This window comes from Nannobrachium achirus (assembly GCF_963921795.1).
Source record: "Nannobrachium achirus genome assembly, chromosome: 18".
In the NCBI taxonomy this organism is placed as follows: Eukaryota; Metazoa; Chordata; class Actinopteri; order Myctophiformes; family Myctophidae; genus Nannobrachium; species Nannobrachium achirus.
The window spans coordinates 22066420-22083959 of NC_137825.1; the positions used below are offsets into that span (position 1 = coordinate 22066420).

General features: G+C 40.2%; 2 protein-coding genes across 2 annotated transcripts; both read left to right on the forward strand.

Annotated features, from left to right (window-relative positions):
* The first annotated feature begins 546 nt into the window (after positions 1–546).
* On the forward strand, positions 547–6601 carry anapc16 (anaphase promoting complex subunit 16). Its single transcript, XM_080747593.1, has 4 exons — positions 547–667; positions 2114–2270; positions 5252–5326; positions 6213–6601. Exons 2-4 carry the CDS (start codon positions 2132–2134, stop codon positions 6320–6322), a joined length of 324 nt encoding a protein of 107 aa, XP_080603719.1. The 5' UTR covers positions 547–667; positions 2114–2131; the 3' UTR covers positions 6323–6601.
* A 6298-nt stretch (positions 6602–12899) lies between these two features.
* On the forward strand, positions 12900–15712 carry ddit4 (DNA-damage-inducible transcript 4). Its single transcript, XM_080748066.1, has 3 exons — positions 12900–13037; positions 13936–14191; positions 14541–15712. Exons 2-3 carry the CDS (start codon positions 13996–13998, stop codon positions 15056–15058), a joined length of 714 nt encoding a protein of 237 aa, XP_080604192.1. The 5' UTR covers positions 12900–13037; positions 13936–13995; the 3' UTR covers positions 15059–15712.
* Positions 15713–17540: the final 1828 nt, after the last annotated feature.

Here is a 17540-nt window from a genome sequence, read left to right on the forward strand (position 1 = left end):
CTCCTGTAGTGTGTTACAACATCATTGTCTAAACTTCCAAAATAGGACTGTCATTTTTAGCTTGCGGCCCTTGGACTTTTGGTATTTTGCTGAGTGGCCCCTGGGCAATCTTAAGTTGAGTAGCCCTGCCCTATTATAGCCACTGTACTGTCATGAAACTGTACCTTTTACTGTGCAACCTTCAAATAAAGTCTTGAATCAATAAATAGGCCCTACATTTTCCTATGAGAAAACATATTTTTGAAACATTTATGGGCGTTCCACTCCCTGGCACAAACTATTTGTTTTAGATTTTTTTAAATTGTGTGGTCCTTGAGACTCTTTGACATTAACATGAGAACCACTGGTTTAAACAACATTCAGGAAGCAATTAAGCTCCAAATAAGCAACTACAAGCAAAGAAACAAGCCCCAAAGAACTGCACAATTTAGAAGCAACTTGACAAAAACAATCCCAAGGTCGCTTGCAATATGCGGACATGGCAACGCTGTAGGTAGCGCAGTGTTGTTGTCTTTAAACGTAAAGCGTCGTGCTTGTCGTAAATGTGTAACCTCGCATCACCAGGCTTTCCGCTGAGTAAATGTGTAGCAGCTGAGCATAGCGAGAGAGAAAAACAACACAAACTGCTTGGACGAAAAGGCCTTTTAGGATCAATTCCATAGCGACGGTAGGTTGAGTTGTTTCACAATCTAATGGCTAATGTCATATCGTTATATACCTACGTTAACGTGGTCAGTTTAAAAGTAATAAATAGCCTTGTTCCACTGTTATACTGTAGCTGTTCACTGTAAGTTATAAATGCTACAAATTGCTACGAAACCTGTATATCCAGTCATTTGGGACAGTGGTTCTCAAACCTTTCATGTCAAGGACCCTCAAATTGACACTAATATTAGCCCGCGGACCCCAATTTATATTGTAAAATCAATGTTAATTTAACTCAGAGAGTGTACAAATGTAGTAGGGTCCATTTGTACACTCAACGTTACATATCCATAAGGGTCCATTTGGTTCCTAACTATCATTTAGCTGGGGACCCCCTGGAACTCCCTCAAAGACCCCACTTTGAGTACCAATGATTTAGATCTGATAATGATGTACCATTCATGTTCAAATGTGTATAGGACTACTACGTTATTTCCTACCATTTCCTAAATCATACATTTATTCTTTATTTTTGCCAGACCCATGAAATGGGTAGGCCTACATAAGCAAATGTCGGTCTGTCTGTCTGTCTGTCCGGGTTTTCTATATAAAGGGTATATATGATGATGACATGATGATGACATGCCTACAAAAGGCATGATGTCATAAATGATGATGACAGACAGGGGGTCTGGCACAACCAGGTTGACCTGGTCTAGTTATATATATAATTTCTTTTATTTTACATTTTGGGAAAAGTAGTTATAATTTAACATGGAGGTGCCCACTCCAACTGTATCACCGCTGTTGTCATTTAGCCTTAGATCAAGGCTATCAGGTGTATTTTATTTTATCGATATTTGCATCTATCTATGATACGAAAGTAAAAATCAGACTCGATAAAATACATGTATGATAGTGTTCTTGATCCAAGGCTAGTTTTGCTTATTGCAATCAATGCTTCTCGTAAGGGGACATTCAAGGTTCCTGGAGTCCCTTACAGGTGTGTAACTCTGTGAGTGTACAAATAGAACCAAATGAAACTCCTGGTTCCGCTTGTATACCATACTCTCAGAGTTATGGGAGGGGTTGTTGAAATTAAAAAGTTCGAGATCCGATGGCTTAATACAGTTGTTCTCGAAGTGGTCCTTTTTGGAGGGGTTCCAGGGGGTCCCCAGCTAAATTAGTTGATGCAGCATCACAATCGTTTTAATCACTAAATCCATTTATGCGATGGCTTACAGCATGTCACTTCGTGCCACACTTGTAGATCTGCTATTTTTGGGTCCCTGGCCCAACATATTTTCATATGGGGCGGCGTCTTCGGACAAAATACATATAACTTTAGGGGTCCTTGACATTAAAACATCTGAGAAGAACCACTGGCCTTTTTAAGTATCAACTCATACTGTGACCACCATGTTACAAGGTTTACAGCCGTGTTTTTGTTTTTGTTTTGTGAGTTCAGCTAAAGAAGAAGCACAGGATGGCGGCGTCCTCCTCGTCTTCCTCGGCTGGAGGAGTGAGTGGCTCCTCTGCCGGCTCGGGCTTCAGTGCTTCAGAGCTCATCCCACCCAGGAAGGTCCTCTACACCTACCCCAAAGGAGCTGGGGAAATGATGGAAGGTCAGTTAAGTGGAATATACTGTCTTAATGGCTTGTGTCCAGGTAGCTTGGCTGGTAGGGCACTCGCCAGGAGCGTCACAAGGGGGGGGGGGAGTGGGACTGAGTAACCAGGGCCCAAGGTGGAGGAGCCTTAATTATTTTATACTTTAGCTATTGAAACATAGCAGATGTAGATCTGCTATTCTTTGAATATTTAAAGCACAAAATAATGCGTAATAATGCGTTCCCAGTCTAAATTTGTTAAACCCCTATGAAGAACATTCATGGGGGGGCCTGTGAATCCTTGTACCCAGGGCCCAGAATTTGGTGCAACACCCCTGTGTCCGGGTACAGACCCACATGACCTTGAGTAGCACGGCTTTAGGTGCGGCAAGTCGTGCAGTAAAGTATTGGGAGCCGATGGTAGGTGTTGCGCTCCACCTCAGCGATCCATCTTCCAGGGGTCCTGCGCACTGCAAAGCGGGGCTAGACTCCCGCACTCTGGCTGATACCGACAATAAGCCTCTTCGACCTACTTAATTGTCTTTATTGTCCCCTCAGGGATATTCATCTTCACAGTCTGTTCCAACAGAAAAACACATAACCATATAGCACGAAAACAACATTAGCACATAACACCAAGACGATAGGTAGACAATACATGAAGTCCCCAGTATACACAAAAAACATCCTATCAGGGAGATTTGTTTTAATGCCGCAATGGCTGAAGGGAATGAAATCCTACTAAAACAAACCTTTTTTCCCATTTAAAAGTTCTGTATCTTTGTCCAGATGGCATGAGTTCGAAGTGACGATGGAAGGGATGATCAGTGTAATTTGCGAGTGTTAAATATGTGATGGCCTGATTTATTGTTCATATCAGAAAGTTTGGTGTTCTACAAAGTGAAGTTATACCAATTATATAATGTTACACAAACAATGGTGCCTAAATAGCACTAAAAGTGGTTATTTAATCACTTGGAGGCCACTATAGGTATTTAACCAGTGGAATACTTTAGCTAGTATCATATCTCAACAGTAATCCACAGTACTCCACAGTCATTAATGAGAATATCAGCTACATTTGGTAAGCTGTCTTTGAAAAAGCATAATTTCAAGTTGCATGAATGACTTTATTAACGCTTTACACAAAAGAATGTAGTGGGGGTCCCTGCTTCTTCTCTATCTCATCTAAGGGGTCCTTTGGCTGAAATACGTTGGATGTCATTTGCAGTAGAGAACCTCTAAAGAACCATACAGGGAGTTAATAGTGCACCTCAACAACCCCAAGGAACCGCTGAAGAACTGCCATTTTATATCATATTGTTGTAGTGGAATTTTATAATTCTCTGATGGGTTATGTGCATATACGTAAGCACATTTATCTGCAAGGGTTCTGGGTCATGTTTCCCCACTCATGGCCATCATCATAGATAGAACTGTAAAGGGATTTATGAAGAACAAATTCTACATCACCTACAGTACCTTTTTATACCCCCCTACTGTTTTACTATAATAATAATAAACTTTATTTGTATAGCACCTTTCATGACATCAAATGCAGCCCGAAGTGGTTTACATATAAAGATCACCAAATACCTGTCTTATATGTAATGGGAGCTTGTTCCAGGCCATTGGCTCATAAAAGCAAAAAGCGGCTTTGCCATGTCTTTTTAATAATTCATCTTTGGCACAATGCGGAGGTCAGCACTAGATGACCTAAGGAGACGGTTCGGAACGTATTTGGACGGGCAATTGGAAAGGTACGCTCCTGTCTAACATCGTTCCAAAACGTCTACTTTTATATGTGCCTTGTTATTCCCAAACTTTGGTTTGTAGCTGAGCCATGCTGACCCAGAAACCTTCAACCGGGTGCTGTTGAGGTGAAAGTAAACAACTTGGTTCATCAAATAAAACTTTATACAGTAGCATAGCAGGGCCCATCTGGCTCACTTAGGGCTGTCACGATTATGTCATTTTACATGACGATTAATTGTCACTCAAATAATTGCGATTAACGATTTAATTGTGTTTTTGTCGTTGACAATTACATTTCTGTTTGGCTTGTAGGCTTTGAAGTTGCACTGCACATGGTAGATATGACACATAACCTAAATATACAAAGAAATTACTGACATATTTGACAACTTTATACTTGAAAAAGAACCTTGATAGTGGCGAAAACTTTTCAACATGGAAACTATTATGACGATTATGAAAAATAATCACGATTATGTCAAATAATTGCGATTAGACGATTATGTAATAATTGTGACAGCCCTAGGCTCACTACACTTGTTATGTTGCTTGTTTAGCACCACTTTTACGAATTAGGCTAATATGATTAGGTTTGGAATGGGTAAAATAAATACAGTTAGTATTGCAAGGCCAGAAGTAATAAACAGCATAAACAGCCGAAACTAAATACGACAGCAGCAGCAGTGGGGCTTAGGGGCTCCTTTGTTTGGTTGTTTTTGTGTTGTGTATGTATTTGTGGCATTTCTGCATTCCGGATGGGCTCATTAATGTAATGTAGAAGGTGGTGTTGGGACGAGTGTGTCTATAGTTCCCAAAACGCTGTCTTCCTTCATCCCAACGTTAACCCTTAATCCTGTGTCGCACCAAATTCTGGGCCCTGGGATTCACTGCAGGCGGCCCCCCCATGAATGTTCTTCATAGGGGGAGGGAGTTTAACCCATTTAGACGGGGAACGCATTACGCGTTATTTTGTGCTTTAACTATTGAAAAATAGCAAATATACAAGCTCACAGCAAAAATGTGTGCAAGTCTTTGAATATTTCAAATCCTTCTAAGGTTTTTTTTTTTAAAACCTATGTTTCTATGTCAGTGGTACTCAAACGTTTGCATGTGGAGGACCCCCCAAAATTATATTTATTTGGCCATCTCAAAATATATATTTATGTTATTTTATTGTATTGTATTAATTTTTCAAAAAGCATCTAAACAATACAGCTCTTTTTGTGTGTCAATTTCTTTTTCAGATGGCTCTGACAGATTTTTATGCGAGTCAGTTTTCAGCTACCAAGTTGCATCCACCCTGAAACAAGTTAAGCATGGTAAGTCTTGTGTGGTTGTTTGTTGTTGTTGGCTACAAGCAAACCAGCATCCCTATTACTCATAGTACTCATATGCAGAATGTCCCATTTTCACAGTTTTTCAAATGTATAAAAATGTTTTGAAATTTGCGAGCTCACAATGCATCGCATATAATAATCAAAATCTACAAAGTAACTAGTAGCTGAGGGTTTCAAATATATTACCTATATTTGTGTCTGAGATGTAGCGGAGTAAAAGTACTGAACATTGGAAATACTCCAATAAATTAAAAATACCTCAAGAAAGTACAAGTACTTGGTTACTGTTCACCATAAATGTTTCATCACAAATAAATCAGTAACCAATAACTACTGTAGGATAGGGCATTCACCAAATATTCGAATATCAAAGTCACTATTCGACGTTGCTCACCGAAGTCGAATATTCTTTTTTTTCTTTTTCTTTTCTCTTTAAAAAATCTATAGTTTATAAAGCTTGGCGAGATAGGATGTCATAAGAATGAGTTGTCAATGCCCCTGGTGGATGAATTTGTTAATAATCTATACCAGGGGTTCTCAAACCTTTTTAGGCCGTGACCCCCAAAATAAACATATTTGAACTGGGGACCCCCACCCTGACAAGCACTTGGAATTGTAGGTATTACATTTAATGTGACTCGGTTCCGCAGATAAATATTGTGAAAATAGCAGATCTACATGCTGTTGCGAGGCGTTGTGAGCATGTAGATCGACTATTTTAACAATGTTCGCCTCTTGCTTACTTAATATTTAACAGTTTGGCCAGTCCTGTTGAATATTCGAATACTTTGAGGTCGAATAATTCGAATACTAAAAATCACTATTCGTGAATGCCCTACTGTAGGTTAACTGTTTCTTTCTCTCCCAGACCAACAGGTGTCTCGAATGGAGAAACTGGCTAGTTTGGTTGAAGAGCTGGAAGCAGATGAGTGGCGATATAAACCAATTGAACAGCTATTGGGATTCACACCATCATAAATAAATACATATTCTATAGGTGCCTTTGGTTGACATGTCAGCCACAGAGACTGTTTGGTGAGGGGATTAAGGAAGTTAAAGAGTCTGATTCGTTTTAAAACGTATCTTGTTTGTATTTTTATTTAGAGCTACACTGATATCCTGCTTATTTTTGCTAGGTGATGTAATCACACCTATGATTTCAGGAAAAGTAAAACTAAATCTCCATTACAGTTTTGCATATATTGTGTTGACAAATTTTGATTGTGGCAGGATTCTCAATATAAATAAAAGTTTCACTAAAAATATTCAGCGGTTTTCATGTTTCGAATTAAATGCTGTGTTGCATCATTAATTGTGCAGCCCTAACTGTATTCCACAAGAATGTGTTTATTTGTTAGCTGCCGCCTAAGAAGAATGAATGAATTGTTACAGATTGTCCGCAGACGTTTAATGATTTATGAATTCATCACTGATTTGCTATTGCTTCTATGTGCACAGTTAGCAGATATTTAATGATTTATGAATACATCACTGATTTACAGTTATTTGCATGTGCACAGTTAGCTTTTGTAGTACTCCTATTGTCACCTCTGAGCCCATTATACTAACATCAATAATATATTAGACAGATGTACAGTAGTCCATTCTATGGTCTATTGTGATTGGCCAGAGTAATTTTCTTCAACGGACTCCTTAAAACAGGCTTAGATGTGCTTTGACAGTCCTCCTTATTGTGCAAGGGCAGACTGTCTAGGGGTGACTTAACACATACATCCCTTGCAGCAAGGCATTGTTTTTCTACACGGCTGCACTGTCCCCCTCATAAATCTAAAGAAAGTGCTGCCTGCTTGCTGGGTTTCTCCGCCCCCTTCAAACTGCCCTCACAGCTGCTTGCTCGAATAGCACTCTGAGCAGAACAAAGGCAGTGTTGCCATGTCTGCTTATTAAAAGCAACTTTGGTCTTGTTTTTCTGCAAAGTTGCTTGGAAATATTGGTAGTTGTGGTTTGTGGGTTTTCTTTTGGTTCTCAAACATTTTCATGTCAAGGACCCCCAAGTTAACACATATGGTGCCAACCCCGAGTTTCCCGAGTTTGTATTGATACTACCGCTGTGCCAACCCCGAGTTTCCCGAGTTTGGGCCGTTTTTGAAAAAAAAAGAAAGAAAAAAAAAATCAATGTTTTTTTTTTCCAATTTTTTTTTTTGGACCTCCAGAAATGTATTAGGCATGATCGCGATCGCGAAATTGCATGTTTAACCCCCATACCAACTCATTCTTTCAAACATGGCAGCCATGTTTGTTTACATCTGAAGAAAACATAATGGCTGATAAATCATGAATGCCTGAACGGATTTCCAAGCGGATTTTTTTGTTTGAAAGCTGTGAACAGCATCTACACACGTGGTGCATCATCTAGGCATGGGCGTGCACTTTTTACACAATTGCACAATTACATGGAAGTCTATGGTAACCATGGCAACGCGAGACATTGAAGAGAAAAAATCATTGCAACATAAGTGTTAATGTTATATTCCATTTATTTATTTATTATATCTCCCAAGATTTTTCTTTGAAAATAGCAGATCTACAAGCTCAAAAAGGGACGCATCGCGATGTGTTGTGAGCTTGTATATCGGATATTTTCAAATAGCTGATTATATATAGTTTAAAGTGCTCTTGTGGCCTATAGTCTCTTGTTTTCATAGACGTGGTTGCTTATTTCTCTCGCAATATCTGGCAACATTGAACAGAGGGAGCCTGTAAACAACATTGTTTGTGCACTGGACACCCCTGGATTCGATACTTCCTACGTCAGTGGTTCTCAAGTATGCATTAGCTCACAGACCCCCATAACTCAGAGCGTACAAATGGAACCCTAGGGGTCCCCTGACCCCTCTTTGAGAACCACTGTTCCACAGAGTATTCAATCCAGTGTCCACTATACTACACAGACAATACACAGTAAAATCCTGGGTGTTATTATTTAACTAATTTGTCCCCAACTTCATTTCAATGATCTCTATCTCTATATGAGGACGATAAACTTCAGACACAATAGGTCCATATAAAAACAGATACAAAACAGAAAACACATCAACGCATAGCCTGAGAACCTGACTGATTCCAATCCATCAAGCCCAGATCAATGTTTTTTTAGACTAAATAAATTTCCTTATCATCCAACTAATCCTAACCCTTGCTGCTCTTTGAATGGGCTGATTGTTTCGGAGGCCCTGAAACCTAACCGTGGTACTATAGTTGTTTTGGACGTTCTGCTATGTGACAGTGAGGAAATACACTGACTGTGCTGTGCTACGTAGGCCAGTTGGCTGAATGGATGTTTTCACACAAAAGAGGGCTGGGTCTGCCTTGTGTACAGATTGTACTGTACTGGGTGTGATTGTACATTTTTATGCATATCATGTAGGGACGTGACCTCACACTGGGCACACCTCCAGCTGGGTCCCACACGCATACGCATTCATGTTTGTTTTTGAGCGGTGGTCACAACGCTCCTATACGTGGCCGTGTGTGTGGGTCTCCGTCCGTCCGTGTCTGTCTGTATGTAGCCTAAACTTCGGCGCGTAACTAGTGCCGCACCATTTACGCCACTCGCGCAATATATACATCAAAATGTGCGGCTTGGCCGGGAATGGTGTGCTATTACCTTTCGTTCCGATCCGCCTTACCATGCCGACGTAAACGGCAAAAAACGACGCTTAATTGTCCCCATTGACTTATAATGGGACAATGCAAGAAATCACTTTCAAGTATTTTTCTCTCGTAAACCATAGGAGCTACAGTTTCAAACCTCGGAGAGGAGATTCATAATGATTTTAAGAATGAATCGAAAAATAATTACATCACTCGGCCTCATGGTGGCGCTATAACGGCCCACTTTACGTTTTGCCCCGTAACTCTTGAACCGTAGATCGGAAAATTAAAATTCTTTTTTCCCTGGATTCCTTGGGTCAAGACGCATCTCCCCATATAGGCCACGCCCATTTGCGCCAGGATAGATTTTCCGCCATCTTGAATTTTCTCCAAAACACACTTTTTGCTCCTTTTCCTACATATTTTCTTCAAATGTCACAAAAATCGGTACACATGATCTATGAGGTGGGTAAACCACCGCTCAGTTCACACGGGTGTGATTTTTCATTTACACACGACCAATAATGCACGGCACCACATTGTAGCCTACATTTGTTTTCGGGTGCTTGAAAAGAACAAAAGGTTAATACAGGGGTCTTTAACGTTTTCAAGCCAAGGACCCCTTAGTTGAGAGAGAGATGAAGCAGGGACCCCCACAACCTTTTCATAGATTCCATATAGTTTCATCGTTTAATTGACAGCACAATCATCAGTGTATTTTGGATTCATGTCAATGTGTTTTCATATATTTAACCACTTGAACCGTCAATACTTCATGAACTTGACCTTTCACTCTGTACTTAGTCTGCTCTTTTACCCCTCTACTCCAAATCTCTTTGCCGAAAATAGCTGATCTACAAGCTCACTTGCTTGTAGATCTGATATGTTTGGCTAAAGTTCTCCAAATATGGATGCTAGGGTTCAAGTGGTTAATATAAAAAAGGAGAAAAAAGTTTCTATCAGACAAAGATTTGGAGTAACTCTGAGGACCCTCTAGGGGTTCCGGACCTCCTGTTGAAGACCCCTGGGTTAAAACTTTTGTTCTTTTCAAGGACCATCACAACTTGTCATAGCTTCAGACTTTAAAGTTAGGGTCCATTTGGCATTTGTTTAAAAGTAGCCTTATACAGCCTTTTCTCACACCGATAGAATAAATCGACAAGTTCTCAGAAATCAAAACATCCTATGAAGAACATCCTGTGCAGGCACGTGGACTTGTTGCTGTTTCTCCTTGCCATAAAAGTACAGTCCGTCCCACTCTCACTCACGTGTGGCTACGCACTAGTACGCAGCATATTACAGTATACCTGGCTCCTCTCCAAACTTTTTTTTCTTTTTCTTTTTCTTTTTTTTTTGGAGGAGGGGGAGGCGGGGACTGTTGAGCAAACCTCAAGTATACAGCAGACTTTAGTGGCCTGTTATCTTTTTGGCAGTTTACTTGTGTGTCATATGAAGTAATTGACCTAGATACTTACAGTAGATCAGTTCTTTGTGGCACGCTCCTGTATCTTTCCGACGGTTCAAAGTGTTTTAATAACATCCTGTTTAATGTTCAGTGCATAAACAGTAAGTGAACAATGGTACATCTGGTGAAACTACAATAGATTAGGCACAATGAAATTGCTTTTGGAAAGTTTGCTTTATGAAGTCCTGTATTTGGATAGCACATCTAAAATCAACACTCTAATTTACCTTTAAGTAAATAACTCATGTATGGAGTATGAGGTTAATAAAATGAATTTGTTTTGGTATTGGTGTGTGGACTGAGGCATGGAACACATCACACACTTGATATGCTGTATAGCAGTACACTGCCCAAATTAAACATGCGTATAGATCATCTCACACATTTTGCAACAGTCTTAATACATGCATTATGAGGAAAAGGTACGTGTTAATGGTGCAATCTATACAAACTTAGGATGAAGGTGTAGGATACACCTGTACAGACAGACAGACAGACAGACAGACAGACAGACAGACAGGGAAAAGACAGGGTGCTGAGGATAGACCTGTGGGGGACTCCAGTCTATGAAGATTATAGGATATGGTTAACGAGGTGTTGGGCCACCAGTGCCTTGGCATACAGTAGATCAGGGTTCCCCAATTAGTTTTCCCCAAGGGCCGAATTATGTCTTGGGTACCAAGCCGAGGGCCACAACATTGCAGGGTGCGACGGTGGCGTTCCCGCTACTCCAGCGACAGTTCAGATATCGTCGTTGTCGGGTGAAAATCTTGTATGTCCAAAACCGTTCGTTTTGCATTTAGCATTTTAAAAAATATTTTAACTAGTGAAAACAGATGATCTACAAGCACACAACGCCTCGCACCGCAAGGCATTGTGTGCTTGTAGATCTGTTGTTTTCACTACTTTTGTGCGACGGCCTTGTATGATTTGCAAAAGAACATACAAATTTGGAGATACGAGATTTCCACCCGCCAACGACAATATAGTAGTGTTGTTGCTGCTCTTATACCACCATTATTACTGGGGTTGGTGTGGGCCAGACAGTAGCCCCCCGTGGGTCGCAAATGGCCCACGGGCCGCCTATTGGGGAACCCTGCAGTAGATGCTACAAGGCTCTGTGAAACACCACTGGAGGGATAGAACATTCTTAGAAAAGACTTTCCCTCATTTGTTGTTTTGATGGTGGAGGACTTGGGGAGCCCTGTTTTCTTTTTAACACACATCCGCATCGTACAGTAGGCGTACACTTGGGTCGAGAAATGGTGACTGGCAAAGGCCATAGCATATCAATTCTGTTTACGCACACACTCACACACACATAGTACTGTAGTATTACCATCTGTACTGAGCTATACTGATCAGGTCTAGAAGCTGTGTACACATGTAGATAAGCTTGTGATGCCATGCGCTCTACTTTATCAGAGATACCGCATGCCCAAACATATTATGGCATTGAAGTACAACTAAGCTACCCATTATAATCTCACATATAGATGACATAAAGTATATATGCATCTTTTTCTTCATAACATTGTATGCACAGCATACAATCTGTTCATGTCCTGCTTTGTCTAGTTTAGCTCTAACATTCATGTTTCATTTCATATCATATCTATATGTATATTTGAGCTCTTGTATTCTCTGTATGTGCGTAATATTTCAGAACATGCCATGTGAATCATACTGCCTTGTGTCATCATGCTCTGCAGGCCCTTGTTTAAGCACATTAACCCTGGTGTCCCTATTTTGGTCATGCCTTCATTTGCAAGACAAAGAAAAATAATATTCCATGTATTTCCAAAATATGCTATTTTTGATTATTTATTTTCTGTCTAGGGTTTGAGTGGAGTAACTCAAATACAGGACCAGTCACCACCCTTGATGAAAGGTCGTAGAACAACAGAGGATCACTTAATTCAACAACATTTACAGTACATATCTAGGCCTGATATGTGTGCATATATATGTCTAGATGTATATACAGTGCAAGCAATGGTAGTTCTTTAATAAACAGAGTTATAGCTGAAGAATAATGATGTAATGGTAGAGAGAAAAACAGATGACGTAATGTGTGCACTGCTGCAACACTGAACCAGCTGAGCTGTTGCAGGCAGGGATTATTTATTTAAATAGTGGTGATACCCAGCTAGGGCAGTCAGTGCCATATCTCTATTTTCTATTTTTTGGGGGATATTAAACACAATGACAATATGTACCTGCACTGGCAAGTCCAGGCAAGTTCTTTCTTGGTACATTTCCATGACACTGGGGTCTATTATTCACCCACTAGCCCCCCTTATAACCCAGAAGTGTTTTCTTTCTTCTGTGTTCTGGCATGTTACCAGGCAAGATACAGCCTCCCGATGGCGTGCCTCCCGTTTTGATTGGACGAACGGCGAGGAGTGGGCGTGCACCACACGGCCCATATAAAACCATTGTTGTTGCAAGGAAAGGCTGCAGAGAACAGAACAGAGTAGACAGGAGAGGTGCTGAGAGTTGAATGGACACACGAATGGGAAAAACAACTTTTATCTGCAGCCTTTTTAAGCCATAGAAATTCGCTATAAAACCACAAAATTGCAGCTCGACGACTTGTTGGAATACTAGTGGGTAAGTCTTTGTTTTACTTCTGCACAATGACGAGCTGCAAATTTGATAGCATTAACGAGTTTCTACGCGTTTTGTTTTTCTCCATGCAACAAAGACTTTGTTGGCTGTCAAGTTCAATCCGTTTTAGTTGCTCTGTCATGACGACATAGTTAGTTACCTATGTGTTTCCTCTGTCTTTTATTGAATAAAATGTATATCATATGTTGGAATAAAACATGTAGACCACATGTATTTTATCCTAACACATTTATTTATATGTAAGTCTATGTAATGTATGTTGCATGTTTGCATTTAGCTTGATATATTGATTGATTGAATGAATACTTTAACAGTTTGCAAATAGTAGGCCTACAATGGAACGAGTATACAAAAAGGTTATACTTATAGCAATAATGCATATAATATGTACAGTATACAGTCAACTTTGGGGGGTGGGGGGTCATTTGTGTGGTTCACCACAAAATGACCTTTTTTCTATTGATTACTCATGCCATGGAGACTTGAGTTCAATAATATTTTTTTGTATTTGTTGCATTCCTAAGAATTCCTAAAAAAAAAATATATTATAGTAAATTTACCCCCATTGATTCCGGCTGTGGACCCAAATGCATGGCACTGGATGGGGAAACCATCAGGGTAAATTTACTATAATCAAATTTTTGTCTTAGTAATGCGACAAAAAAGAAAAAAATATTATTGAACTCAAGTCTCCATGGTGTGAGTAATCAATAGATATAGGGTGAACTTTAAGCTTAGACATTAATAGGACCAATTACCATTGCAGACAGGATATATATATATATATATATATATATATATATATATATATATATATAAAATAGTATTATTTGACATGCACCAGAGTCCTTAACGTTACCTGCTCTCTTCTCCCCTGCAGAACTGGACACCAGGACAACAGAACTGGACACCAAGGAGTCACACGCAGACGTCAACCATCATGCCTTCTCTCTCTGCGAGCGGCGGTGACAGTGCAGGCAGCTCACCTCCTTCTCCCGTGGACGCAGCCTCTCCCAGGAGGCTGTCCTGGAGCAGGCTGGTGCAGAAGCTCACTGACTTCAGTGCAGGAGGCAACAACAGCAGCAGCATAGAGTCGCGTTCGCACAACGGCAGCAGGAGTGATCTCTCTGACTCAGGTAAAAAAAAGAGCTTAAAACCTTTGTTAGAATGGTTTAAGATATGTACATATCAGTGGTTCTCAAACTTTGTCATCTCAAGGACCCACAAAACGATATGTATTTGGCCAGTGACACCCCCATATGAAAATATGTTGTGCCCGGGAGATGTACAAGCTCACAGCGAGCTTGTAGATGCTATTTTTGAATAGCCAACATATAAATGTATATAGCGGTTAAAATGATCGGGAGGCTGCATTAACCCTGGGGGGTCTCCGGACCCCACTTCGAGAACCACTGATACACACACACACGCACATAGTTATTAATGTTCTTATTTATTTACTAATTTGGCACGTTCTTCCATCAGGGTCGGACGTCTCTTGTGACCTGCTCAGTCCGTCCAACGAGGAGGACCTCTTCTACGATCCCACGGAGGAGAGCTTACTGAAGGAGGTGATGGACGTCATCGCCCGCAGCCTGCGGGAAGCCAAGGACTCGGACTACGGTGCCCTGAGGTGCACCAAGCTCCTCATCCCAGAGAAGCTCCTGGAGCACATAGGACACGAGCTCCTTCACCTAGCCACCAGCGAGCCCTGCGGTTTGCGGGGGGCCCTCATTGACCTGTGCGTGGAGCACGGCTTCGTCTGTGAGAGCGTGGAGCAGATAGCCGTCGACCCCTGTCTCGTGCCGACGTTTCAGTTGACTCTGGTGCTGCGGCTGGAGTCCAGTGGACTGTGGCCCAAGATCCAAGGCCTGTTCAGTAGCACTAAGTCCAGCTCCGCCGCCCCGGCGGCGAGACAAGCCATTAGACTGCGCACGGGCTTCAGAGTGATCAAGAAGAAACTGTATAGCTCTGAAGAGTTGCTCATCGAAGAATGCCGATGAAGACGGATACACTCGCATCGAGGGGACCGTTCTTAAAGTGTTTAGTTGTAAACCTTTGTAAACGATGTTCACTTAATACAGAAAATATCTTAAAAACTAAGCCCAGAAAAGGGCCTTATTATGATTCCTTTTAAATGTATGTGTTGCCCTCTTAACCAACAAAAGATGTAGCCTATTGTTCCTACTGTAAAGGGAACCACCGTTATTGGTACTTGGATAAAGTGGTCGACACCTTAAATGCTTTTAACAGGGCATGTACATCTGCAAATTACCAACCACTATATTTGACAAATAGGCATTTTGCTAACTATTGCTCAGAATTTGTACCTCAGTTTCTATTGAAACCATAAAGTGGCAGCTAGCTATATGGTATATATGTTATTTTGAGACCATTGGTATCATATTGCGTTCTTTTTTTTTTCTTTTTTTTTTTACATTGCAAGTAGTTGTGTAATTAGAGGCCTTTTAGTGACTGCTTGAATTTAAGAGCAAAATTCCTACCAGTACGTTCTTGGTATGTAGAGTATGCAAGCAGGTGTCAAATGTTACTTGATTTCTTTTTATCAACGTATTCTTGCAGAGTGTCCTGCATTCAACTGTATTTATTTGATATCCATATATTCATAGCATTGCACTGTTTTGTACTTTCATGACTGCAGAATAAATTATTTTTTAACAACTTTGTGGATTTTCTTTTCCATTTCATTTGATATCTGCTAGAAGCTACTGTATATGTTATCTTCACAAAGTCTTAATTACTAAAGAATCATTTGAACCATTGACCAGGGTTGCTCCAGAGGTCTTTTTATAAGAGAAATGTTGCTATATTATACTACCTGGCCTGGGGGAAATTCAAGGGTTGTAACACCCCCAATAATTGCATAAAACCTGGCCATAGAATCATCCCATACATCTAACTATTAATGAGTAGGGGGCTCACAACAATACCCAGGCCCCTTGTGGCGGACTTGTGATCCTGAACATAAGGGATAGCTGACAGATGGCATAGTGAAATACAGTACATATTCGACATGATCTTTTATCACCACGTCCTCGAGAGAACAGTACATCTACTTCATCTGCAATCAAAACAATTTCTAATGAACAAAAGCAAAGGTCTAGTGCCACCTTACTTATTCTTCGTTGTCAACACAGGGTCTTCCGTTATGTACCTGAAGCATTACTGTTAAAACAATGGCCATGTAAAAATAATCATTAGGTGTGTAAAAGCATTACTGTTTAAACTCTGGCCTTGTAATCATTAGGTGAACAGAAGCTCTAATATTTATACAGTATAAGGCCTTCTTGTAAAAAACAATAATTTTGCATGTAAAATTTTACCTCAACCATGCTATTCTAAAACCACTGAATACAGAGATCCAATCCAACACAATTGCTTAAACAGTCTGAGCTGAAGGTGATTTGTTGCAGCGATTACAGCTATAATAGCGCCCTCATATGATCTCAAGTAAGTATGAACAGCAACTGTAACTGAATCAAACTGTAAATGAGCACGTGCAATGTTTCCTCTGACGTCTTCCAATCACAGTTAACCGCTCAGCCAGAAATTGGTGAGCACGTGAAGTATGCCCAGAATGTCTTTCATGAACAGGTAGATAACCAAACAATGTACTTGCTTCAGCACAAACATGAAAACATTTATGTTTTTCAGTTTGCTACTCATGTTAGTTAATAAAAGCACCTGATTGTACGGTCACACCGAAGTTTGATTATAGGCTACCTAATAAATCGATGGCCAAAATGCAAAAAATCACTTTTGTTGGAAAATGAAAAAGAAAGATGTGTGTTCAACACCAAAACCTCCTATCTACTATTTCTAGGTAAAAATCTGCAGTAGAGAACATGCAGAAATATTTAGGCAATTTTTTTGTTAAATACGTCCTACAGCACTTAATTATGCTCCTTTTGAGATCAAGACATTCCACAGGTCTGTTTTACAAGTATTACCATTAACATTTTTATCAACTCACCCGCTTGGTGTGGTAAGTTTCACCACCTGACACCAATCATTAGCAATCAGCAGATAGGAGGTTTTGAGCTTCAACATTTAGCCACTTTTCCAAACCTGTCAAATGTCATGTTCTAATCTATTCACATGACTTTTTTTTTTTTACAAAATGAGGGGCAGAACGGTCTTGCAGACAGTTCGCTCCCTCACATCCTCTCAATTTACAATCTGCTGCAGGCCTATCATTGCCAACATCTCCACCTCTTCAGCTTCTGCGAGATCCAAGCAATGACTCACACACAACGACTCACTAGTTTATCCGTCCGTGTTTATTTTGTCAGTTAGGGAATAAAAACAAGGTGGAAAATGTACGACCTTACGTAGTTAAGTCCGATCATCAATAATAACCCATGTTGAAATAAAATAAATAATACATAATAAAAATAATTCAACAATAAATAGCATATTATAAACGTATAGCGTGACAAAATAAAAGACGGTTTGCTCAAACCA